Source organism: Nothoprocta perdicaria, unplaced genomic scaffold (assembly GCF_003342845.1).
Source record: "Nothoprocta perdicaria isolate Ctin4 unplaced genomic scaffold, notPer1 scaffold_487, whole genome shotgun sequence".
NCBI classification, from domain to species: domain Eukaryota; kingdom Metazoa; phylum Chordata; class Aves; order Tinamiformes; family Tinamidae; genus Nothoprocta; species Nothoprocta perdicaria.
Genome location: NW_020455740.1, coordinates 57,762 through 84,739, shown reverse-complemented (window position 1 = coordinate 84,739; position 26,978 = coordinate 57,762). Strand labels below are relative to the sequence as shown.

Below are 26,978 nucleotides of genomic sequence, written 5' to 3'. Positions count from 1 at the left end.
ACGGCGCCCGCAGCGCCAGCGGCACCGGCAACGGGAAGGGCAACGGGAAGGGGCGGCAGGTGCCGCCGCGGGCGGAGCGGGTCCTGGGGCCGCCGCTCTCCGCACCCCCGTGGCGCTCCCGCCGCCTCCTCCCCGCGCCGGGATCGCAGGGAGCAGCGCGGGGCCATCCCGGGAAGGAGCCAGCGCTGCAAGCAGGGTCCCAAMGATGGCAGAACGAGGCCCTGTCCGCACAGGGCAGCTCTTCTGCTCCCTCGCTCCTCTCTGGTGGTGGAAGCACACACGAAATCCCATGGATGCAGTAGGAGCCCCTGGAACAAACCTGGGAAAACGCGTTACGAGCACGAGGGCTGGGTTCAGAGAAGCCCGGGGATCGTGGCCCACGGGGCAGAAAGGCCTGAGAACAGTCCCCTTCCGCTGGGCAACAGAGTTTTTATTCATCTGTCTCAGCTGGAAAACCCCGCAGCGCGCACACGCCCCGGGCGGCACACACTGCCATGCCTAGGGTTGGACGGGACCTCTAGAGCTCATCCAGTCCAACGCCTGCTCCAGCAGGGACATCCAGAGCACGGGGCGCAGGGCGGCATCCAGGCGGGTTGGGAAGATGGGAGGGAGACTCCACAGCCTCCCTGGGCAGCCTGTGCCAGGGCTCTCTCACCCTCCCTGTCAAGAAATTTTTCCTTAAGCTCCTGTGGAACTTCCAATGTTTCAGCTTGTGGCCGTTTCCKCTAGTCCTGYCGCTGGCYACCACTGGAAAGAGGCCGYCCCCTCCTCCTCACTGCCTCCCTTGAGGTATTTGYATACACATTTGTACACATATAATTAGTAAATAAGCAACAGCTACATAAATAAAAAATTCTTAATTAATGCAGACAGTACTGTACTGATGCTTCTTTTCCAGGCCTCCTTTCCTTGTTTTCCAATAATGAAACAACTGAAGTGTTATTTCCAATAACTGAACTTTCCAGTCTGTGTGAAGTTCTTCCACTTCTGATACGTGTTTGCTGCTCACTATTGTACGTATTAGGAGGCAGAGAAGTTGTGCCCATTTACTACKCAACAGCGTGCAGCTCTATCTCTTGTTTCCCATCTTTTAAACAACTTCTCCAAACAGAGATATTTGTATTATTTCCCAAATTTTACTTTCAGATGAAAATTACATCCGCACATCCCTAAATACATTTTCAGTCCTGAGTGACGGCAGTAAGACGCTCCTTTGTAAAGGCAGGATCACGCAACTTCCCTCCAGTACCTAAYGAACTAACAGCGTGCGTGCGTGCGTGGGGCGGAAAAGGGCAGGAATCCCGTACTAACCGCTGCTTTATCCACACTGAGGTGTTTGAGCTGCCACGACTCTATTCTTGCTGTAACCAGCAATGAAGYGCACGTGGGAGACCAACAGGGCCCTCCAGTCCCCTCGTTAAAACTGCTCGTTTGCTCTTATGAGCCTTATTTCTCTCCCATGTAATTGCACCGAAACTGGATCCCAAGCATTCTTGAATATTTTATGGCCTAGATGGTAACAATTCTTTTCATGAATATCTATAACCTTCCACTGATGAATAATTAACTGCCCCCTCAGTAACGGGGCTACGGATTAAAAAGTGTTAGATTCCATAACGCAGGATTTTTTTTTTTTGTGTTGAGCTGACCCTCTGTACATATTCCCTATAACAGCAACGATGAAATGCGATACATCAAAAACTACAATATTAAGAAATTCCAACTAATAACATGACCAATAAAATTTATTAAACATTATATTTACAACTATTTACATACTCTTCCATAGATTAATATTAAAATAGACAATATACAATTTAAGAATTTTCATTCAAAGGCATTTTGTTGGAAAAAATAGGCTCTATTACGAGACCACCATATAAGAGCTTTTTCTTTTTTTTTTTTTTTTTAAATGTTTTACACAAAAATATTTTTAGTATAATAAGTCATGGGTATGGCGTTATAGACTAATATGAAATAGGGAGTTATAAATATGACAGTTGTTTAGGTACCAGCTACGGATGTAGAGGAGTTAGGAGCTCTGTGAAGCATGCAGTACAGTTCAGACTCGGGTTTTACACTTACGCCGATGAAACGAGCAGCTAGATCAAGCACATGCCTTGTTAAAAACAACTGCCAACAGGAACACACTACACCTAGAAAAACCCTACAACTTTGGTCCAATAARACATCAGACAAAAACAGTTTTATAATTAAAATATCTATTTTATACAGGTTTGAACATTAATTACAAGACTATTTACATTTGCACAATATGTATAAAATAAATTAATAAAAAATGAGGACAATATTACATCTTTTTCCCAAAAAGAAAACTGTACAATAATTTACAAAATATAATAAGATTAATAGACTATTTTCCTCCAAATATTATATTTTCTTCCACAGGCTTTTTTCCTTTTTTTTTTTTCTGTGGGAGTTCAACTGTTATGGTAGTTTCTTAATACAACAAAGCTTTATAGCAGACTAAGTATCATTTGTTTTTTGGTGGCTCTTTTAGTTATTAACAGCTTCCAGCGCTGTTAACTCACCGTTTGTTTTGTCTTTTTTTTTAATTTTTTTTTTTTAAGCAATAAGCCCTCAAGCTATAGGCAACTTTTAAAATACAGGTAACAGTATTAACCGGGGAACTGATTTCTAAAATTAGCCTCCAACTTCTGTATTTGAACAAAAGGCTGTTTAACATCGTTCTGAAAAAAAATCTGAATTACTGAAAAAGGTCACATTCCACAAAATTAAGTGCTCTGTCTTAAAAGGAAAGGAMATCTGTGTATCACTGCACATCAGTCTTTAGTTGTCCAACTGGAAGAGTCGGATGACGCCAGTTGTCATATTGGCGTCAACTCAAAGTCATCATTAACATCAACAAGAGGAACATAAAACTCCTGAATTTCATAAATGCTGAGAGATTTGTATGTAGCAGGGTCAAGTTCTTGTAGTTTAAGCTGCCATTCCAGTCTCTGTACCGCGTTTAAAGCTGCTGCTTCATGCTGCTGCCTCATCAAAAGGCATGTCTATTCAAAAATCAAAAAATAAGTTATTTTAAAAAATGTATTATAATGAAAGTTCAAAAAATAAAAAATATTCTAAGCATCTCTTTAGCAATGCGGAAGACACACTTAGATGTGAAAAAGTAGTTTCCTCACTATGTTTTTGGGAAGTCACCTAAATTCTCAAGTCACTTTATTCCACTAAATTACATATCAACAGAAAGTTGGCGGGTTTTTTTAATATTGCTAGACTTTCCTTTATGTGTCTCAAAGCTGCTACAACAATTTATATTGCACTTAAATCTATTACCATCTTTGTAGTGACATTAGAGGCTTAAAATAAAGATATGGAAAGAAATATACCTTTAATTTGTCAAACTTATCATCAACATCCTGTAACCACGACATAAATTGTCTTGCATTGAATCGATCCCTCACTGATGTTTTACTGTCATCAGCCTGCAAAGAAACAAAAAGCTCTTTAAACAAACTTATTGGATAATTTACTTTTTTACTGCAAAACATGCTTTGTGGCATATTCAGAAACAGTGTAAAATAAAATATAAACTCTTAAGTATCATGCTATGTACAAGCATATAGGCTGGCCACCACTTGCACCAGCTCCGCATTAAAGACACGCATTTTCAGATTGCCTCAAGCTAAAACTATTTATCAGACTCTRTTTTTAAAATTTAGAGTAGCAGGCATCAACATTTAAGCTTTAAAACCTTAACCAGGCAGATTTTCCATAAAATCGCCGTGTCTTTGGTTTTGATTTTTTCCCCTCTGTCTGGAGCAACACATTTGTCCACTGTGAGAAACTTGACACTCCACAGATGGTCTTAAGGCAAGACTATGTCAATTTAACATTAAAATAACAGTGATCAGACRGCACAAGCTCCTACTACTTTCGAGAAAAGCCCTGGACACTGCAGGAACATGGGAACTTCAACAAGGAGCAAGAACAGAGGGGGAAAAAAAAAGAAAGATAAACACGCACACATATGCTGGCCAGACACAGAAGTTTCTGGAAAGCAGCTGTCTGAGGATTCAGTTATTCCCAAAATGCAAGTTCACCAGATTCGCTTGGAAAGAGCCCTCAGGGACTCTCATCTTGTATTTCTGAGGAGGCAGGAAGGTTCCAGGGGCCCGTCCGTGCACCAARCACCCCTCCTGCCCCATCCTTCCTCGGCCCACACGGCCACCGGAGCGGGATTCAGGAGCCTGCGCAACGGGACAGCTCGAGCCCAGACAGGCCATGGAATCCCGCAGGAGGGGCGTCCGAGAGCCCCTTTCCTGCCAAATGCACGCGATCCTGGCTTACACACCCTCCTCAAGTGCTTCCCTCAAAAGAAATAATGGGAATGATGGTTTTTCACCATACAACACAATGGGATTTTGCTAAGAGAAGGACAAGAGAGTGCTAGAACAAATTACTTAAAAAAAAAAAAAAAAAAGAAAAAAAAACCCTTACACACTCACTTCTTATTAAACAAATTCAAATTAGAGCATTGTTTTCAAGCCTGTAGTTTAAAATACAGGCTTCAGTCATAGTTAAAAATTAATTCTCTGCTGAACATTATGTGCAGAATAGCCATCTTCCAGGAAAGACTACACAGCCTGAAACACAAAGCTGCTAAGGCAGGAAGAGGGAAGGAGAGACTATTTTAAGTGTAAATATAGTAAAGATGGCAGCAGTAATCGAGGAAAAAGATGAAAGTTGCTCTCATAAAAGTTGCGTTTCTCCTGTAAAATTCAAATAGAAAAATAGCTTATTTAAAATCAATTGTAAAAAACACAGGCAGATATGTACCTAACTCTGATGTGTCTCCAAGTTCTGAAAATCTTCTGAGCTGCTTTTAAGTTTGGGCAAAAAAAGGCAAAGAACCTTCTGAACTTCAGAGCTAAGGATGATGTTTTAATTGTTAACAAAAGATCTCATTTTTGCACTATCCACTAGGCTTATTAAGGAAATGATTATTTAAAAATCTGGCAGTACAATGTGCCAAAAAAAAGAATAAAAGTCTCCAGAAAGCTGAGGATACCTCTTGCTCAAGCACCTTGTTCTGCAGAGCTCTAGTTCTTTAAAAGACAGAAAGAAAGAGCACAGATGGGGAAAACGAGGAGTTGCTCAACCAAAGTGAAATTCTATATAYGTCTGAAATGCAGGTGTTTCATTTTAAAAAGCCCACTGTTCATTGTGTTAACACTGTTATTACATTCTTAACAGCAAACTTTGAGTTTATGTGCGTCTTACAGACACCAAAACGGTTTATGATGCAGTTTGCACTCTTGTTAGCACACCTGATCCCACAAAATCATATTCTCTCAGAGATATGGCTGCAGCAAACCTCAGATCTATACAGAATATTGCTCATTTTATTAGTCGTTATTTGTAACTAGGAACTACATACTAATGTTGAATATGTAAATAACATGGCTTCTGGGTTTGGGAAAGAAGTCCTTTTACTTGGTGATGGCCAAGACCTTCACTGCTAGTAACCTGTTATATATAGAACAGTCTAACGATCATACTATGGAGAGCAGAAAAGCACTATGCAAATATCTCTACAAAACATCTTGAAATTTTAAAGAACAATCTCAGTACTTCACATATTCGCACATCTCCATTCTCTGGACTGATGATGTTGCAGGCAGTTACATTCCAAAAATGTTCGATTAATCTGTGAGCTCCCAAAAAACTTTACCATTTAAATTGGATTTCACAAAAAACAGCAGTGATACTCTCATCTCATCCTCTGCACCATTTTTGGAGGTGAGGTGATGTACGAACAGACACAGCACAAAATGGAGAGCAGGAGACGTGTACCCGTCACTTTTTAAAACTGCACATCCAGAAGACACCTAAGTGAAACTGCCATCTGTAACGTGCAAGGTATTAAGTCAACGACAATTTCACCACAGGACTGGAACTCTCCCCAAATGCTCCTTTTGAGTCATATTAGAGAGGCCTTTTTTCTCCCCCTCCTCTGGCAGCCTCTCTCTCTCTACCTGGGCATCCAGAGGCACGTTGTAAACCTCGGCATCCAGCAGGACAGTGCAGGCACTGAACGGTAGGGTTTGATTCGCGAGGGTCCTTGCGGCTCGGTAATGAACACGGAGAACCTCCTGTTCGTTAGAAACGATTAGCTTTTCCTAAAGGAGTAAAATAATGAGGTATTAATGTCCATTCCATAAATGAGCATTTCAGTTTGATTCATAAAAATGTCGATGCACTTAAATATTTCTCTCTTTGTCTTACATTTTTGAAAGGTGCAGGAATTGAATGGAAAGAGGAAGGGGTAACAGTTCACCCTGTCAACTCCAAAATTGTTATTTACTGACACCACGGATGTTTCCTGAATCTTGGAACTGAAAAATTGTTTTTCATTGTTGGTCAAAGTCAGGCCTGTATTTTCCACCTAGTGCTCSTGAGACAAGTTCCAGTCATTGAAAAAGGTGAGTAAAAAACAATTTTGGAGGAGATAAACCATCTAGAATCAGCATAATTGTTCGTAACTCTCAACTGCATGAAGATTTTTGTCACATGCTTGTCAAGTCAGGCACAGCGGCCAAGCAAACTTTTTTTTTCTTAAAAAAAAAAAAAAAAAAGAAAAGAAAAGAAAAGAAAAGAAAAAACCCCACAGCACTCAGAAACTTCACAAATGCACAGGTATATGCAAATTCCTGTTTCATTTAAGACAAGGAAACAGGGCCCCAGTTGGACTAATCTGTTCTATGGAACAAGTACTATGGTACTTGAGCAAAATGGCTAACAAAAGAGAACATGTAGAATTTTATAAGACATTAAAGGAGCTATATATTTAGTACTATTCAGCAACGCAGTGGCTTTAATTTTTATCAAAAATGAAAGAAAACCCCAAGATGGATTTAAAACAGGTGGGAAGATAGAAACTAGGCCTTTCCTTCATTTAGTCATAACCTGATTTATTTTCAGTCAGAACCTGAAGCATATTTACATTTCTGGCATTTATTTCATACCTAGCTTTAACCAAAATACTCAATTCAAGTAAAATCCTTTCCTTTCAGCTTTGGTCATCAAAAATACCTTAATCCAAAAACACTACATTGAGTTTTCATGAGCCAGCTGCTTGCAGAAACCATATGGAAGCTCTTCATGTACTTTATGCGTGAAAAAGGGGTCCTGCCTCCCTGTGTCCACAAGCAATCTGGCCTACAATACTAACAATTTATCAAAATGTAGCCTGCCAAGGAGAACTGCTTGGAAAGCCTATGAATAAAGAAAAATCTCGAACCAGGCATATTTTCTCCAATTCTGTATTCAAATTCGGTGACAGAGATATTTACTAGYACAAACTGAGGTAGTTTTTACAAACAGAATACTGGAAATAGCAACAATTTAGTCTTATATGAGTCTTTGGATTTAAACAAAGTACAAATATAATTGTCAGTTGCAGAGTTTTACCATTGCTTAAATTCATTTATTTAAAAAGACGAARGTGTTAAATTCAAAGACTGGTTCTAAAACTTAAAACCATCATTAGCTTCCACATTAGTATCTGCAGCTTTTCTCTCACTCCCCACATGAACATCCTACAGTAATTAATAGGAAAAAGCTTTTAACCCCTTCAGCATACCAATAACAGGTCTCCAGATTACCACATAATACCGAAATTATATTGTTAGCTTTTTGTAGTATTTGTCTGATTTCAGAACTTTGTAAGCAAAGTACCTTATTTCTAAGGCATTATCATTTTGAGTAAAGCACAGTCTACTCATTAAAACAACAACAAAAAAACCTTCTTCCCTTGCCAAGTTTGAAGTTGGGAATTAAAACAAGTTAATTCAGTCTTACCCTTTCGATACTGTGCTGCAAACGCAGTTTCATCCTTACAACCTCCTGTTGTTTAAACAGTTCCTTAAGTGGGTCTGACAGTGAGGGAGGTGGTGTAATCTACGGAAAAAAATATAAATAGTACAGTGAATGTGTTTAACATACATTTTGCATGGCCTCTGTGAACTRAGCATTCATTTGAGAAAACATAAGCACATTACTTTTCAGAGAAAATGTGGGAATTTTGTTACCTTACATTAAACAGGTGATTTCAATCTATTTGCAACAGCAAGTTATAAAGTCTATCATAAAATTAATAAATCTGATTAAAATGGCATTTCATACTTTTTAATGCTTTTAACCAGTCATTGTCAGGATACCACTGCTATACTTTAAAAGACCTATACACAAGAAAATCTTAAAAATAAAACTKCCAATTTTGAGGACTTCTTAAAGCACAAACTGTTAATTTTGGAAAGTTAAAAAATGTCTACCTATATGCAAGAACACAATGAGAAAAATTAAATAAATTATCTATACAGTGTCACTGCTACTCTATATAGTCCAAAAGATGAGAGACCATGTTCCGAATCTTACAATTCAAAAAAAATAATAAGCTAGCACACAAAGTAACCAGAACCCCAGGCAGTGCTTTGAAAAGACTCCTACCGTAAGATATTCAACATAAAAACTAAGACTGCAGTTTGTTCCTAGAAAAAATATTCAGATAGACTTATCTGAATGAAGCATCTATACTACTATTGACTGGCTACACTTAAAAACGTTATGCATTTTTACAGCCTATTATAGTTAACAACAGATATTTATCCTCAGTGATATACACCTGAATCCCTGGAGTCCTCATGGCAACTACAGAAATTCAATGTTGCTTGAGAAGTAACTAATAAACAGAATTTTAAGGCTCTAACCCAAATTTACTTCTCTCTGCAAGTTCAACAGTTCAGCATGCTCTGTAGTAACTGCTAGACATAAGAGTGTTCATATGGTCAATGTATTAAAAAGCTAATAAAATGTTGGTGGATATCTAGATATTGCACATTACCATCATACAAACTGTAAGGGTGAAAAGCTTTTTCTGACACTGATTTAACAAACCAATWTATCTACTTAAAGCTATTTAATTATTGTTATCCTGGAAAATTATTTCAAGGCAGTTTATTTCCTAGTTGAAAGTTAGCCAAAATTTTTGGAATTAAAGATCATATTTAATAAATAAATTATTTACGCGGGTATTAAGTCATTTTCACTGTAAAACTATATGCAACTCGTGAAGTTTCAAGCTGCTAAACAACACGCACTTTTCTTTTAACGGAAAAGGTCTGGCTTCCCAAACTCTGAGTAAGGTTCATGGCATTTGCCATTTCGTCAAAGTCTTCAGTACACTAAAAAAAATGCTACTGGAATAAACTGTCTCAAACGTAACGGATTTGAACGCGTTCAAGGTCAGCCTGGGGTATTTTACAGCCTGGCTTTGCCTGGAAACTTTGTATTCGCAGCACACGCCAATAGCGCTGTCATGCTCTTTCAATAAAATAACACAGGGTGTTCTTAACAACACCGTTTTTAAGAGGAATTTTGAGAAAAAGAAAAAAAAGTGAAATTTCTTAAAAATCTCGGTCCCTTTCTCAGCGGCATAGGGTGGCTGTGCGCGCGGATGCTCCTCAAAGGGAAGGAGGGCCGGGGCCAGCACCGTCCCCGTGGCCCGGACGGCAGAAAACGCCGCTTCTTCCCCGAGTTTCCGCGCGGGGAGCGGGAGGCAGCGGCCGCGGTGCCCGTCCCGTCCCGTCCCGCCCCGCCGCCGTTGGCGACCGTTGGCGGCCGTTGGCGCGCGCGCCGAGCCACGGACGGCAGGGGGCGCCGCGGCGCCGCATGAGCGGGAAGGGCCCGCGGTGGCGGCCAGCGTGAGGGCTGCCCAGGAGGCACCGTGGGACGGGTAGGAAAAACGCTGACGCGCGTTCGGAACGGCGGGAACAGGGCACGAAACCCAACAGGCCGCGAGGAAAAAGTGAGCTCAGCCTCTTCTATAACCGGAGCAAGTTACCGGGCTGGTTTCTCGGGAGCGCAGGGACCAGCCAGGCCGTTCCGTTAGCACCCTGCATAAAGGACCTTGGCCCGCGAGTGCTGCCTGGAGGTGCCAGCGGCCCCGGGAGCGGGCGGAGGGGCCCTTGGACACCCAGCTCCCCGTCCTGTCCCGTCCCGACCTGGCAGCAGCAGCAGGAGGAGCAGGAGCCGTGCGGAGCGGCGGCCGAGGCTCAGGCYGCCCGGCACCACCCTCCTCAGAGCCACCACAGCAAGGCCAGCTCTGCCCTTCTGCAACGTCAACCCTCTCCGTGACTGCTTTAAAAAGAGACGGGAGCTAAGCGGGATGCGCACATGAACAAACCTCCATGGTTATTTCCATACACCCCTCAAATGACATCAAAATCAGCCGGGCCACTTTGCCATTAAAACATTCAGTGCATTGTATGGGCAGTACGATTCTGGTACCGAGCCTGAGGTGAACCTTTGTCACTTAAGTTTGAAGGACAACACTTAAGAGCCTGCAGAGATTCCCTTTTGCCAGAAAGCCATTGAAAACTGGAAATGAGTAATCCTGGGATCTTCTCTCAGGAAGCAATACAGACAAGGATAAAGAACARACCCAACACAATATACTGACACCTCAATCTGAAAGGCAGCACAGCTAAGCACAACTGAGATTTATTAYACTGGAAGAAGGGGCAGATTTGTGGAACTGACCTTATGTCACCTATCTTATACTTTATATTTACATTGATKAGAGGAAAGTCACAGTTCATATGCAACTACTCTTATGGCCTGAGGTGATACGGGTCAGAAATTACAATATATAAACAGGGCAGGGGAACTCACATTTAAACTCTCCACCCGCTGCTTCCTACCTGCAGGATACTTCGAACTTATCAATTGTACATCATTAAATTATCACTAAAAAGACTGTGCGGAGAACAGTGCTGTTCGCAGAGCTCCCTTATGCAAATTGCTTAATAACTTTAGTTTGTCACTACTGAAAGTAACAGTTACAACAGCTGCAATTTCAAAATACCATGAAGAGAATCATCACTAAAATGAAGATTTTAGACTCAAAAATGAATGCTTTGTTCATAAATCGATGTATGCATTTTACACAAACATGAAATAAAAGAGCTGTGCCTGGACTGTGAACAATTACGGAAGATTAGTAACATGCATGTTAGTACATACATGTATGTGTTAGATACATGTTATTATGTATGACACAACATGCATCTGTTAAATGACCTTTATGTTAGGAGAGTTTTTAAACATTTCCTTAGGTGTTTTTTTTAATGATTTTCTGGTGATCTGATTTTTGCCTCATTAAATTTACACAGGCTACTAGTAATTAGATATACTTTCTTAAATTGTTATATTTAAAATATGAACATCAACATGAAAACAGTCTATTTAGCTTTGACACTCTGAGACTTGGAATAGTTTGTGCATAATCACTAATCTCCTCTTAGCTTCCAACTTTCTCTGCTTTTCTATATTCTTACTCCTAATGGAAATAAACACTATTTTCATAACCATTTATTGTAGCTGCTCCGCATCTTTTCCCCCCTGTCTGAAGCCTACAACAAAAAATGTCACCTGTTCTTTGAAACTGGAGAAGACTAACCATGCCATAAGCACTCAAACAAAACAAGCATCTAACTTTAAATGCTGCTATCAGGAAGACATGTATGTATCTTGTATGGAAGCAACTAAAATCTGAAAGAGAGAAAATTGAGCAATTGCGATCCTTCAAAAGTTATTCACATTTTTTATCTTTTTTTAAAAAAGAAAAAACTCTAAAAATAATTAAACGTCACAAAAATGGGGAGTATCACCTCAGAAATTTACCGGACTTAAGCTATCCAAGATTTTGCATTACACAGCTCCCTAAATTTATTCTCGAGAGCTAGAGTCCTTACGACACACAGCCAGGGACACAGGAAGGCAGGATGAGTTAACTCCTAAGCATCAAGWCAGTCACCGTCTCGTGCCCACACACACTCCCACTAAGGAGAGGGAAACGGGCTGCACTGCCCAGGGAGCRAATGGGCCAGGGCAAATATAAGTCATATTTCTCCACTCTCCAGTTATCGCAAATGAAGCAGTTAAGTGCGATGCCAAATAGGCAACTTGTAGCTTGGAAACAGTATGTATTTGAATAGCAGCTTCTATTAAAAATATATATATATCTCCTATATATCTGTTCTGGGAATAAAGATGACCATAGAAACTACAACAGCTACTGAGAAAGATAACTAGACTGAGGAAGGCTGGCAGCCTGGCAGCAAAGCTTACTATATATCCTAAAGTAAATGTGTCATCTTGCTTATGGCTTTCCTCAGACTATAATTAAACTTTTAAAATTTATTTACTCCTCTTGCAAAGCATGCTGATCACCACCAGATAGAAGAGAACTTGCTGAACTCGAGAGGCTACACGTGCATACATACTTCTCAGGCACACATGGAGCCTGGTGGAAAAATTAGAGCAAACAGTTCATTCACTACCAAATGAAGCAAGGGCAAATTTTAAAGTTTACTTCTATACATTAAGTTTGTGTTCATTATTTAATCAAGAGAATCTGCAGTTCTTTCAGATAAAACTCAGGCAGCATCTCAAGCAGGGGCAAGTGACCTTACAGGCATGAACACAGTATCTAGTCCACTCAGAAATCTGGAGATCGATTAGATGCTTAGATTGTGTATATGAGATTTCATATGAACCTGCAGTTCAGATTAGCAGGTGTTTTTGCCACTGAAGGACTATGTTATTCTCCTTACTCCTCCAAAAGCTCAAGACTTCCTTAACTTGACAAGGAATGGGCATGTATGAAATTCCACTGAATTCTGACATTTCCAAGTTACTGTGTCAGTCAAACAGCTACTCCAGGCAATCAAACACATGATGTCTCTGCCTACCTCAACTACCAGGGGCATTAACTTCAATCTTTCCAAGAGGTCTAGGGGCAGTTTACACAGTTAGCCTACAAGAATGCCTGGTCAGTTAAAGAAATGATAGGTGGAAACTTATAGAGCTTCTTTCTATGTCCAAGAATAACAGTATTTTGAGGTGGTTTGCCAAAAACCCTCAGTGCACCATGTTTTGAACTCCCCTATCCCCACGTTTTATTCCAAGAAACACAAGAGCAAAGAACAAATTCAAGGGCTACAGAGATGGCACTGACTTGTGTAACTGGTCTGTTCTTCAGAACAGAGCTCAGCAGTGGTCACACAGTTATTTTAAGACACCTTGAGGGGCACCTCCAAAGCCAATAGTGATATTAACTGCACTTATACCAATTCTTTGCTACATTACCCAGAGGACACTCAAATGACTGACCTCTTCCACAACTCTGACATGGGCATATTGCTAAGGATACCTATGGCAACCTTAAAACTAGACAAATGGCCCTGAACTATAGATGTTCTTCAGTGAAATGGAAAACAATTTCACATGATTAAAAGCAATTCGGAACTCTAAATTGATGGATTACAAAAGCTGGGACACAGCAGATCACATTTTCTGCTCTTGAGGGTATGAAGGAGAAATTGAAATTGTTAGTAGATACCCTTAGGTGACAAACTTAAAATCTTACAGCAGAGCATGTCCAGCCTTCTCCAAATACAGAAATYCCAGCTTGGAATAATTAGTTTTAGCTAGGCTCATGCCAGCAGAATCGTGGAGAAGCTCTTCAAAGTGTCTTTAATTTTTAGAAGCTGGTTTTATAGTAGGAAACACTCTGAAATATGAGGAAAAATATTTATGTACCTTTTACAGGTTTCCTACTGACTGCTTGCCTTGTAATGACTTTGACACCACTGCTTTTACTGCCACCAAAGGATTTATTTTAGGTATTGATGTCAAAACTAATCTCTGCTGTGGGTCAATTCATGATTTTCAACACAAATATTCTACTGAATCCTAAATAAAGGACCAAGATTTTTCAGAAGTTATGAAGAACATGAAAGTTACAAAATAGAAACAAAATATGCCCTTCATTGCCCTAGATACTGAAAGTGTGTTACTTACAGTGGGAATGCATATCTTGCTCAAGGGATTGCCATCCAGCAGGTATGATCCATTGAAGGTCACATATTCATCATAATATTGAGGTGCCTGAGGAATAACACTGCACAGCAATTTACGCTTCTCTTCTATTTTTTTTCTTATGTGTAGGTATTCAAAATACGGATTGGCTCTCTCTGAGCTGTATGGCTGAATCTCTTCGAGCTTCAGAGAATCCACAAGAGCTGCCAAAGACTGCTGTGTCTTCTCCTTAGCTTGCAGTAAAGAGGGGTTCACTTGCACAGGCTGAGGCACACGGGATACTTTCCTTTTGCGTGGGTGATGCACCTGAGCATCATCTTCCTCAGTTAATCTAATTCTTGCTTTCATAGCTGCTGCTGATTCGGACTCTTTCTCTGACGTCAGTGTGCAGCCCACAGGATTCTGCTTACCTTGGTTAGCAAGCAGGTTCGCTCTGTTTCTTGTGATTCTTTGAGGTACTTCCTGCTCTTCTGCTTTCTGGTCCTCAGCAATTTCTTCTCCTTCCAGTTTAACTATTTGGCTGTATTTATGCACCTCTTCCGGCATAACCTGTTGTGAACTACCTTCCAAATTAGCTAAGGAGTACTGTGGTGGATCATCTGTCAAGAGGTTTTCTCTCTCTGCAGCGCAGGGTTTTTTATGAGCTGATTCTCTCATCATTTCCTTTGACATCCCCAAACTCACTTCTCCAGGATCAGTGTCTGCTTTATTACTAACCAGATGCACCGAAACCAAGTTTGCCTGCTGGCTCTTGTCATTTCTGGTGTCTGTAGCATCCACCGTGCTACTAACCATCTCCATTTGAGCATTCCTGCAAACGAGCCTATTGAATGCATACACATTTGCACTTACATGAGAACTGGGCTCACCCTCAGCAGCATCTTTTTCTATCAGCACTGTCCGCAAATCACTCGCCCTTTCGTAGCTCTGGGAACTATCCTGAGGAGAGCTCTCAGAATATACAGCAACGGGGGCATCAGCCTTCTTCACGTTTGAAGGGAAGAAAGCATTTTCTATCTCTCTGGTACTACCAACATCTGTATCCAACGTAACAGCTGACATCGGAACTAGACTTTGTTGCTGCATGAATAACGAATCTTGACTGCTAGTGCCTGGTAAAGAAATGTGCTTAGATATATCTGAGAGTGGCTGGATAGGTAACAAACAAGGMGACTGAGAAGGCAAATATGATACAGATTCCTGGAAACTGAAGTTTCCCTTGATTTCAGCATGCTGAGGCAAAAATTCAGGTAATCTTTGCTCTTTTAAAGTCCTATTTTCAGAGTTATGCATTGCTACAACATTATTAGCATCTTGCTCYGATACAGCATAACCTGAGCTGTTAAACTCGTTGTTCAATGAATTAAGTCTGTTGTCAAAAGGCACATCCCACAGTTTGGTCTGTTGAATCATTCCCCCATGACTACAAGGCTCCAAATGCACATTAAATTCTTCCGAGGGGCTCGCCTGAGCGGTATTTCTAACAGTGCTGGTACCTGCTGTTACCTGCTTGTTGCTGCTWGCAGCTCCAGCTGGAGATGATGTCAAGCTTGACTGCAGAGCAGACATGCTACTGGGAAAGTCCCTTTCGAGCCCGTAGCTCTGGCTACCTGGCAGCTCTGGCTTTGGAGAAGCACAGGCGTAACTCGGAAGCGACGGGAGGGCGCTCTGAGGGTTTTCTTCTGCTCCCCGAGCCTGTCTGCTCTGCTCAGGAACAGCAGCAGGCAGGCTGCACCGCCGCACCTCCACCACGGGCCTGCCCTCGCTCAACACCAGCTTAACATCTTCGACAGATGCTGATCTAGCATAGCCTGGGGGAAGCCTGCTTGTGAAAGGGGGCTTCATGCGATCCGTCAGCTCAGCGCCGCTATCGGGCTCCCTTTCCAGAAGGGCGGGTGATTTGGCCCTCGCCAAAAACGGTGACTGGGAGAAAGACATTTGGGAGTCAGAGCTTTCTAGCATGAAGTCTGAATCGTACTCCATTACAGGCCTTGGAGTAGTTACTGTGGTATGGCAAGAATCCTCAGAGCTTGCAACTGAAACCATAGATACTGACCTGGAGCTCAGACCTGTCTTCTCAGTTTCAGATTTTGGAGACCTATTTATATTATCTAAAACCAGTGATGTTTTTACATTTACAGGTTTTGTATCCACTGACAGTGATCTGCTGCTGGTAGCTTCCTTCTGCTGTTTCTCCTTCATGCAAACATCGGCCAACTCGGAGCTTTTTGAACGAACCAGCTCTTTGTTCTTTACTTCTGTTAATGAGTGCCTGGCTTTTTCTTTCATCTTGTTCAGTTCAAAGCACGTGCGATTCCTGAGCCGCTCCTTCTCTTTCTGTTTTATTTTYTCTTTATGTTTCCTATGCCACTGCTCAATTTCCAAATCTTTAAGACTTAGCATTCTTTCGAAGCTAGTTTGCATTAAGTCATCATTGACTAACCTTTTTTCTTTCGGTCGAGCATCCTTTGGTGCAGGAGATGGCTTCGGCTTAAGTTTCTCGTGTTCAAGTTTTAGTTTAAGCAAGCTMGTGTGATGCAGCTTATCTTTATGCTTATCTCTTTCTTTGTATCGGTCTATATCTTTATCTTTTTTATCTTTTTCTCTACCATCTGGAGTTTTCAAYAAGTCATCCTTAGGTTTTTCTTTCAAAGATGACAGTTTGTCATGCACTGTTTTATTGCTTTCTGTAATACTGCATCTCCTTTCTTCTTGCACATGTTTCGAGTTTGCTACTGTTAAGCCCTCTTTATCTTTAGATTTGTCCTTTTTTTCAAGTTCCTTTTCTTTGTCTTTAGCTCTATTTTTTTCAGCTTTACTATATTCRGATTCTTTTTCGGTCTGTTTGACTTTTCTTTCAATACAGTGTTTTTCTTTACTTTCAGTCAAATGTCTGTCTTTATCAACCTTTTCTTTTTCATACTTTTTATCAAACTTCTCTTTATTTCTTTCTTTGTCATCAAGCTTTTTAAAAGTACCAGTGCTTTTTATTTTATCATTTTCTTTATGGGATCTTTCTGCTTGCTGGAAATTGGGTTTTTCCTTTATTTTCTCTGTACTGTCATTTAGTTCTGCTTTTTCTTTCTCTGACTTGTATTCATGTTTTGCCTTTTTCTCTTTTTCTGCATTTTGTCTTTCTACTTTTTCAGCATCTTTTTCTTTGACTGAGATTCGTTTTTCAGTCTTGTCTTTGTTTTCCTTTAAGCATTTTTCGTGCTTTTCAGTTTCTGTTTCTTTTTCTGTTGAATGCATGCTAGCTGCCTCATCTTTAACACCAAAGCAAAACAATTCCATTTCTTTGTCTGCAAACATGATTTCTTTTTCTTCTTTTGTTTTTTCATCCTTGAGAAGCTTCTCTTTCTCCTTTTTGTTTTTTTCTCTCTCCTCCTTCATGTTTCTCTCTTTCTGGAACGGCTTACCTAATTTATCTTCTTTCATCACAGCTTTTTCGAACTTTGATTTTCTGTCTGAAGAGAGAGATTCATGGTCTACATTTAACAATGCATCTTCGGTCTCATCACTCTTGAAAAAGTTCTCTTTCCAAAATTCTCTGTCAAACTCGATACTTCTTTGGACGTCTTTCACATTATCTTTGTGTTTATGTTTTTCCTTTTCCACATCATGCTCCTTTTTATGCTTCTCCTTGTCTCTTTCTCTGTGTTTTAATTTATGCTTTTTCAGTGTTTTACCTTCTTTGTCTGTCTTTTTCAGAGTATACTCAGAATTCTCAAATGTTGGGCTGTTATCATCCTCTCTGATTTTAGGACTTGATTTTTCACCAAATTCTAAGTGAAAATCTTTCTGATGATGCTTGCTTTTTTCCTTGTGCTTGCAAGATTTGCCACTAGAACTTTCTAGGAGATATTCAGAATCAGTGTTGTGATCATACCGAACCAATTCAGATTGCAATGTTATTTCTGAGCCTCCTGGCGATGAGCAAGTTTTAGTGTTTTCTTGCTTTAGTGGTGTTGACTGCTTTTCACTTAACCCACAAGGATGTTTAGGAGATTTGCCAGCAGTGATATGAAACAGATGTATAGAAGAATCTTCGTTTGGGCTGAAAGATTTCTTAAAAGTTTCTTCCTCTCTACTTTTTTCTAAGGAATCTAACCCTGACGTAGTTACATTTGTGACTCTAGTGTTTTCTTTTTCTTGCTTTAGTTCTTGATTCTCTTTGTTTTTGCTCTGATTTTTTAGTTTCCTTTTAACTTTGCCTTTTTGCTTGTGTTCGTTTGTACCTACATGTTCTTTCTTCACTCTTACATCAGAATGTAAGGTCTCTGAAATAGAACAGGAGGAGACAATCTTTTTGTCTTGAAGTACGTCTTCATCTGAACTTTCAGAACTTGAATACAAAACTCTAGACGATTTCTGCTTTTTGTTTTTAAGGGATTTGGAAAACGCAACCTTTTCTTGTTTCCCAAATAAGCTGTTCTTTTCTGTTTCAGTCTCATCTTCTTTCCTTAAGTCTTTTCTAAGAATATGTCTGTTGTCAATCATTTTTTTCACTTCATCGTCATCGTCATCTTTAAACTCATACTCATCAACAGCAGCTGGAGGTGGTGCCTTATTAGGGACTATTTGTTTGCTGTCATTGGCCGCAGGGTCCTTCTCTGCTTCTGAATCAACATTGCCTTCCACACTAGAAGGGTTTACAAAWGGAGGCTCTTCTGAATCTAGATTGAGAAAAACAAAAAATAGTTGAATGCTGATGGGCCGCCTTCACGCTTTGAGCGCAAAATGGCAACTTTATATAAAAATTTCCAAGCAGAATATGACCAAGAACGTGGTCTATTCAATAAATGACTGTATTGTTACAGCTCTTGTCACATAGCAATTAATGCTCAAAAACCTGCCCCCCGAGAAGACTTCCTAATGTATAGTTACTCCCAATGCTATGCTCAAAAATCTTTTCATACACACATTCTTAATTCTATTAAGCTTTTTGTATGCAGATTAACTTTGATAAGATCTTACATTTTTCAAAATATTTAGAAAGGTAAGATGAAAGAACAAGAGAATGACAGTACCACAAAATTCATAGTAATGGATGTTATGTTAGGTTTGTAATTCATGAAAAAAATGGAGTTTCTGTAAGTTTTATAAAAGTATTAAACTTGTTTTAATCTTCATTAGTATTCATAGTAGTCTACCACACATACCAAAGGACCAAGAAACAAACCATCAGTTATGCTGCTGTAATGTAGCTAGTGAGGAGAAAATTCTCGAAACACACAATAGAGCTTCTTCCTGGAATTAAGGCTTTTAAACCTAATCTAAAAGTCAAAAAAACAAGGGCTCCTCATACAGTATAGCAGAGTCAGATATGTAAGCATATTAAATTATCATTCATATCCCAATGCAATAAAAGCAATCTATTAAAATTCATCTAGTGAGCCCAACTCCTGCCTAACCTGACTCTTCTTCAAGGACATTGTCCTGTGATGACTCCTTCCTCTAGGAATTCACCAAGTTGTATGATCTCTACCAACGAAGCCATTTTCCTCCCTATCAACTACTTAGTCAAAAATATTCTACCTTGTTGCAGTGCAAGGTGAGCTTTTTCTCACCTMAAGACAAAGACCTGAGGCAGACTGCCTGAAGCAGACTCAAGGTGACTGTGCTGTAATTCCGTGTAACTGCTCTGCTCTGTGCCTGTGTGATGTACTGGATATCTTGACGTACAAGTTCAGAATGTAACTCATACACGTAAACCTCTCAACTGTTCCTAAAATAAGATTTTATGCAGTATGTGSAGTGTTACCACTACCAGATTATAAGGAAAGGTAGAATATGAAAGTAAGGTGTTTTGCTCCCTTAGSTCCTTTTAAAAGCAAACTCAATATTCTAACGTTCAGTACCCAGAGTTCCTGAAGATACCATGAAGTAGGAATGAGACATTCCTGCCCACTACTCAAGCAATTATTCTTGGTCAAGAATCTTTGCTTCCATCGTGCCAATCCTTCCTGCCATGCTCTGAGAGGTGCTACCTGCTCCCACAACAGCAGGAATACAGTAGGGGCCAAGGATTTCTGCCTTCCCATAAGCAAGATACTAACTCCTCACCTATACAAATCAGTGACTCTCCCACAAGCAGGAACTTCAACTTACAGAATAAGTAGAACTAACATTTCTGTACAGYGTCAGCTCCTGATTTTATCTACTGAGGTTATGAAGTAAGTGACTTTGGGGCTAATGTTCCCAAAGATACCTCTTATCAAGCACTTTACGTTCTAATAAATATGATTATCTTCCCCCTATTTTTCTCTGATGAATCTCACCATTCTGAGGTAGTGCTGATTTGAGGAGGGGAGAAGGAGTTAATGAAGAGGGAGAGAGAAAAAAAAATTCAGATAAGTCAATTTTAATTAAGCATCTGGAAAACGAAAAGCAGCAACCTTACCAGTATCAGTTATTACCTGCAGCAACTCTTATTAGCTAAAGTTACACAGAAAATTCAAAACACCTAAATTCATTTAAAGTGATGCACTTTTGTAAATGTGCAACTAAAGGGCTGCTTTTACCTGAGCAACTGTCCTCATCATCAGAAAGAGGCACCTCCCTTTTCAACAGCATTTCCAGCTCTTCTGTTTCAGCTACGTCAACCGGTCTCTCCCCGTGCTTGTTGGCTTGAAATGGGTTTCCACCATGTCGAAGAAGCAATTTCACAATCTGCAGTGTTAAATAAACAGACTTTTAGTTTCTCCATAACATGTTACTTAATTAACATAAAAATACTTAGTTGCACATGAAACACACAGATCATGTGATACCCATAAAAAACAAGTAACGGTTAAAAAAYGAAAAAACACAATCAGGTTATTGTAACTCTAGTCTTTTCAGATCCTATCATAGAGTCCTGTGTGATTAAGGAATAGTTTCTACTTTTCATTTTAAAAACACATCAGAGTCAGTAATTACATAAAAAGGGAGAGTGGAGTCATTTTTTTTTATCTGGCTTGCAGAAGACAACAGTAGATTAATTAATTAATGTAAAATACTGGCAGTGATCCATTTATTTTTTCCTCGAAGTCATGAATAGCATTTTCTGAAAAAAATAGTAAGAATATATTTACCTAATTTCTGAGTTGATAAACAAATAAAACGAAAATAACCTTTGAGTATATTGTAGCTGTGTGTATATAATGCATGCATGTATGTGTACACACATACACTGTATAGAGGCATTTCTCTCTGGAGAAACCTATACGGTAGAAGTCTTCACAATGAAATATTTTCCAAGGACTGTGGCTCTCAAGCTCCCTGTTTCTCCCCCAGCACACTCACATTCCGATGGCCACTGCTGGCGGAATCATGGAGCGGTGTATCGTCATCCAGGCCCTGAGTGTTCACGTCTGCTCCTGCTGCTATCAGCACTTTAGCTACATCGTAGTAGCCAACATTACAAGCTTCATGGAGAGGGGTCCAACCTACAACGAGCAGCGGAAAGGGCAAGTTGGAAGGTCAAAGATTAAAGCATTTTGTTGTCTTTGTAGTACTCTAAAATTCTAGTGCCTTGAATCATTTCTGAATACACTCAGACACCATCATTTATGGAAAGTGTAGTAGCATCCATCTGATGATCAACATATGCACTATCAACTGCGAGCTTCATGCCAATGAATTCCCAATTTCCGTGCGATTTAAATGAAAAACTGAATACAGAAGACATTAATCAAATACGAGAGAAATCTGGCCAAAAATTCCTGGGCTAAATATCTTAGAAATTCTTTAAACACATTATTAGGCACATATGAACAGCATCATTCCTTCCAACAGTATGGTTTCCAAACTGTTACTAGATAGAATAAATATGACAAATTATTATAACCAGTAATTCTTTAGAGTCACTGAACATGCATCAGGAATCATCATTTAGCCACAGTTAATCTAGGTAACAGGCTACTAACAAACACCACTAGAAAACTGACTTCTAAAATATTAGTCCCATTAGTTGTTTCCACACTGATCATCTTAAAACCAGTGCTCCTCATTTTTTTGTAGCAGAGCCTCAGGCGGGCAAAAGAGCAGATGCCGTATTCCAAACCTCAGTAGACTCCTCTCCTCCTCTGGTGCCTTCCACTTCACAGATGCCCTCAACTTGCAGCCTGCTGTTGCTGTTTCAAAGCCCAGTTCGGGGAACATATTCAGCTTTYGTTCTACTCAGTGCAAGTCTAGAAGAGTTATTCACTTGGGCTCTCTTGTCAGCAGAGGGCTTGCACCTCAGCTTAGGAACCCACAATTCAAAGACTCCCCCATTAAAATTGCTCCTCTTTCATCTCTCACTCAACTTCTAACCTGCTACTCACTTAATAAAAAGGGGGTATCTAACCTACTCTGCAGCTGAATACTCCTTCCTGATCCTCARTGCTAAGTTTCGTCTCCAGTCACCACTTGGGACAATCATTCTCAGCGCTTTCTGACTCGCTTGTTCTTCTTTCTCTCTTGCCAACACTTGTCCTTTTCCCACTGCCCATCAGTGATGACCCTCTGCTGCTCTCTGCACTCTGATCCCCATTTTCTTCCCTTCACTAGTGATCTGCTCCATTAATTCCCTCCCTAATTTGTTCTTCTCCACATTTTACTGCTTTGTTTTTTTTAAAGCTGTCACAATGTCCAGCCTGCCAACTCCAGGCCTGGCTGGCTCTCAACATGTTTCCTTTGCTCCTGTTCTCACGCAGCAGTATCYTCACAGAAGATCTTGCTGGCAGATATCCCATGAGCAGGGTTATTTCCTCCATTACTAATTCATTTTCTCCTTCTTCAGTTCTGCCAAATTCTTAGCTGAAAAACTTCAAATTCTGTAACTTCCTTCAACATTAAATCCTTATTTGTCTCCATCCATGACTCACTGCTCAAATCCTCCCCTCTTCTTGACTTCCTCCCCTGTASAGAATTTTGAAGCTCGGCCACCTCTGCTTCTCACTTTGGATCACCCATGGAAAAGCATTTCAGCTGACCCCAAACACCTCCTCCAGAGTTCCTAATGAAGTCTCTCCACTTGCTCCTAATCAGTTCTCGAAAAAATCAACTTTCAAACATCCTCCTCTTCCTTCACCCTACTTTTAGTACTAATTAAAAAATCTCTTCTTGAAGTGTTTTTATTCACCACAAGATTTCCATAGGTCTCACTCCTGAACCTCTTCCTCCTTCTCTAAAGCTGCTCTTTCAACAAGGTCTTTCCATCTCTCCTCTGAACCTCTCTGAAGATCCCACTGGATTCCACCTCTGCYTCCTTTCTCTTCTGCTACAAATTACTCCTGGGCAGCCCATCTTAAAATACAAATTCAGTTACCCCCTCTCTTCTTCTGCTTCTTACATAAATCATGCTTTAGTCCATCTCATCAGTGACTTCTCTTGATGAGAAGCATGAGCTAACAACTAATCACACCACACASATGTTATTTCCCTTCACTGGTGTCTAACTCATCTCACAATTTCCCCTCAGAATGGAATTCTCCTCATAACCACTCTCACCCATATCCTACAAGTCATTCAGGCCAGTGACATGAACATCTTCAACAGGCTTCTCTGCAAGTCTGAATCTCTCAACAGTATCACACACACTCAAAACTCCCACCCATGCTTTCAATATGTTCTTCCTTAAAAAAAAAAACACCAAAAAATTAAAAGTGGTTAAGCTGCTGGCACTGACAGTTAGCTAACTGGCATCTCCAAATATACTAACTGATCTTCAATATTCATTCTGATTTTGAATACCAAAGAGAATGTGTATCAGCTTACCTGCAAAGTCTTTTACGTTCACATTTGCACCCATGCTGATGAGCTCCTTAACCTGTTTAACATCCCCTCGGATGGCTGCCATGTGAAGAGGAGTCTCCCCTCGCTCATTTCTCTTGTTAACTTTGTCTTTTTGCCTTGAGGAAGAGCTCGTGGTTTTCTTCTGTGCTGGTGTTGTTTGCAAGGTTAGGTTGGAATCTACAAATAAGTTTTAAAACAGTCACTGTAACTCATTAACACTGCTTCTACTTTACCTTATTTAAACTCTTAAAGATAATAAAAAGCAGCAAATGATTACRTTTAAATAAACAACTAACTTCATATGTATACACAACAGGTATTGGCAGTGTAAAAGAGGCTGTTTACAAAGTCTCATTATTTTTCAAACAGACTTCAAGGACAGACAAATTCTATCCAAGGTACAGGGTTCACGCTCTCTTTTGAAAAACAACATAAGGCTTCATCATGCAAATCAGTGTCATTCCCCTCCTGTTCCCAGCACATTCCAGCTAGGATTCTTGCTGGATAGCCATTTAAGGATTAATTACTTTCTGTGTATTTTTACCCCCTGCACCTCCTCAGCTGCATCAACCCAACTGTTTTGGGGGCCTGGAGAGTAAGCAGCATCAATAAAGTGATCCAGGTTAAAAACAACCTATAGGGGAAGAAGCAGCAGCTTCCTTTTAAAGGAAGGAATAGGAACCTTTTAAATCAAGGAGACGTGTTGAAAACCACATCCTGATCTGCCTGCATGGAGTGTGTTGACAGGTGCTAAGAGACAGATCAGCAGTACMTGGTGCACCTAGAGACACACACACGTCCAGTAGAATTTCCAGCAGCACCTGAGCAGATCAACCACCCACTCGCCCAAAGTGCTGACTTCTAAGCTGGCAGCTGCTAAGTTATGCATTCAGGAGCGCCTCATTACAGGCACTTACCAAATGCCCCTGAAAATCTGGTTCCAATTCTGTTCTCATTAGCAGTAGCTCGCTAAAAGGCATTTTATCAAAAATAAGAGAAGCCACTACAAAGCCAGATTAAAAGAAAGAGAAATACTGTATTACAACAGTCTGCATCACGTTGTCTTGTAGTCTTTGATTATGGGGAGTTAAAATAATATTCTGCAATTAAAAGTTATTCATGTATTTGCTTATGTAATTGCTTACTGCTATTAATGCATTTAGTTATTATACAATTATGATAAAGATCTGTGAATATAAACACATGTAGAAATTAGAGCTATATCTAAAATATTTCCCTCCAAATGTTGGTCTAGTGGGGAATGCCTACTAGTTAAATGTAATGCCTCAGCAAAGTGGTCCAGTTCAACCACAGCTTAAAGAAAACTATGCAGTACTTCAGGTTCTGAGGGGTTTTATGGAAAGGAGAGGGCCTGGAAGCCCTAAATTCTTCCGCAGCTTTTGTAACACCCGACAGGAACCTAGACCACACCGGGTCTGGTTTGCATCTTTGCAATTCTTGGGATTTAGTCTCTCAAACTGAGAGTGTGCCTATGGCCCTGAGATTCAAGACTTTCATATATACTTGGGCTTTCGCAGCATGAGACTTTAATTTATCCTTTTTGAAAGAGGGGGAGAGGGGGAGAGAATTCCAAAGTCAGAGGAATCTTCTAAGGATACTGCCTGAAGGACAGTCCAAAATTAATTAACAGAAAGAACATCCCTTAGGAAACACTGCTACTTACTTTTAATGCAGATTTTATAAGAACATTACATCTTTAGAACATATACATATTTGGACAGCAGTTAAACTCCATGAAAACAGATGGAATTTCAGTGGGTTTTTTTTTAAGCATATAAAAGGAGCATTTGAGAGGTAAAATAATCAAAGAAAACAGGTTTTCAGGTTTTACAGCTGACATACCTCAAAAACTTTTGCACACAATGAATACAGAAAGTCAAGAACTTGTCATCAAAGCAGTTTACACGGCAAAACAGTGTTTTACAATGCTTATTTGTCAAAACATTTCATCGCTTATGAAGGATTGTTGAAAAATTGTAGGTCTCAGACTAATCTTACAAGGAGGGAATTCAACAGACAGGAGAAAGAAAACTTTTAACTTTGTGAGAGTATCACCTGGGCTGTTGTCTCTTGCTGTCATCTGCATGAGAAGTGCCATCTGTTTGCGCTCCGACAAGGGATAACCAAAAAGAATGCTGACTGGTGTGGATTTCTTATTTCCTGCATCCTTCTTCATTTTCTTTTTTTCYGGAACTTCTTTTTCTGGAAATATTAATTTATCATACTCTGAAACTGGTGTTTTATTAACACATTTTTCTAGAAATAAAACTTGCATTTTAAAAGTGCATGAACTGGTGGTGATTGGAGGGGAGGAGAGGATAAAAACAGAAACTGCACCCACTACTTGTTACATTTCCATTAGTTTTTGTTAAGTATTCTAATCACATCAGGATAATAGAACACTAAATACTTAAAGCATTAAGGAAGATTAAAACTCTATGGTTAGGAGCTATGGCTAATTGATCATTTTCATACCTATTCAATACCTATGAATTCTTACAGAACTCAAGATCAGTTAAAGGTATTCTCAAATAAAAGATTTTTTTATACCCTAATAATTTTGAAATTAGAGTTTTATTTGTATATTTTGGAAACTCTGTCCTACGTTTTCCATCCATTCCAAATTCTCTTCCTTGATTTTTCTATAGATGGTTCCTAAACCAAGCATAAACATTAACCTCATAGCATGATAGAAAACAATTGATTTGTGATGAGGTAACTTTGACTAAAGTTACTAAAGTGCTTTTAACTGCAACAGTATTTACTGAGTATTATATTTAGTACTGTATACCAAATGTATGAGTATTCACACCATGTACTCATACCAATGAATATGTATTGGTAAACAAGTATGATCTTTCATACATTACAACTATCTCAAAGAACCTCCCCTCCATCAGAATATAACTTTTAAACATATATTTCTGGCACTATATTAGTTTATAGTTGTGTATAGAGAAGATTGTTCACTTTGTGTAGTTATCGAAGCACTGATTTGTTTTGTCTGTCTTAAAAAGCTCTTGCCAACTTCAATATTTTACATTCTGTAAATATATCATATTATTTGTATGGTATGTCTGTGTTAGCTGTGTTTCTCCCCAGAGCCCCAGGATTACTGCTTGAATATAAATGCACTGGGTATCACAGATCACTCAAAGGACATCAGGAACATACTTAATGATATGTCCTTAAAATTCTAGAACAGTTAAATTTGTAAGCAAACATGTCAAGAAGGAATAGGCTGAGGAGTATCTTAATTATATCAA

The 26,978-nt window shown here is 39.7% G+C and overlaps 1 protein-coding gene across 1 annotated transcript in view; it reads right to left on the bottom strand.

Annotated features, from left to right (window-relative positions):
* Positions 1-2,522: 2,522 nt before the first annotated feature.
* The window catches only part of ANKRD12 (ankyrin repeat domain 12), a 36,952-nt gene continuing 12,496 nt past the window's right edge, over positions 2,523-26,978 (bottom strand). Inside the window, exons 3-11 of the mRNA XM_026047282.1 lie at positions 25,768-25,914; positions 23,674-23,868; positions 21,217-21,359; positions 20,454-20,601; positions 13,912-18,605; positions 7,849-7,947; positions 6,024-6,167; positions 3,375-3,470; positions 2,523-3,035 (exon numbers count right to left, since the gene is read on the bottom strand). Of these exons, the coding sequence (XP_025903067.1) occupies positions 2,850-3,035; positions 3,375-3,470; positions 6,024-6,167; positions 7,849-7,947; positions 13,912-18,605; positions 20,454-20,601; positions 21,217-21,359; positions 23,674-23,868; positions 25,768-25,914 (5,852 nt within the window). The 3' untranslated portion in view covers positions 2,523-2,849. The remainder of the gene's footprint in view (positions 3,036-3,374; positions 3,471-6,023; positions 6,168-7,848; positions 7,948-13,911; positions 18,606-20,453; positions 20,602-21,216; positions 21,360-23,673; positions 23,869-25,767; positions 25,915-26,978) is intronic.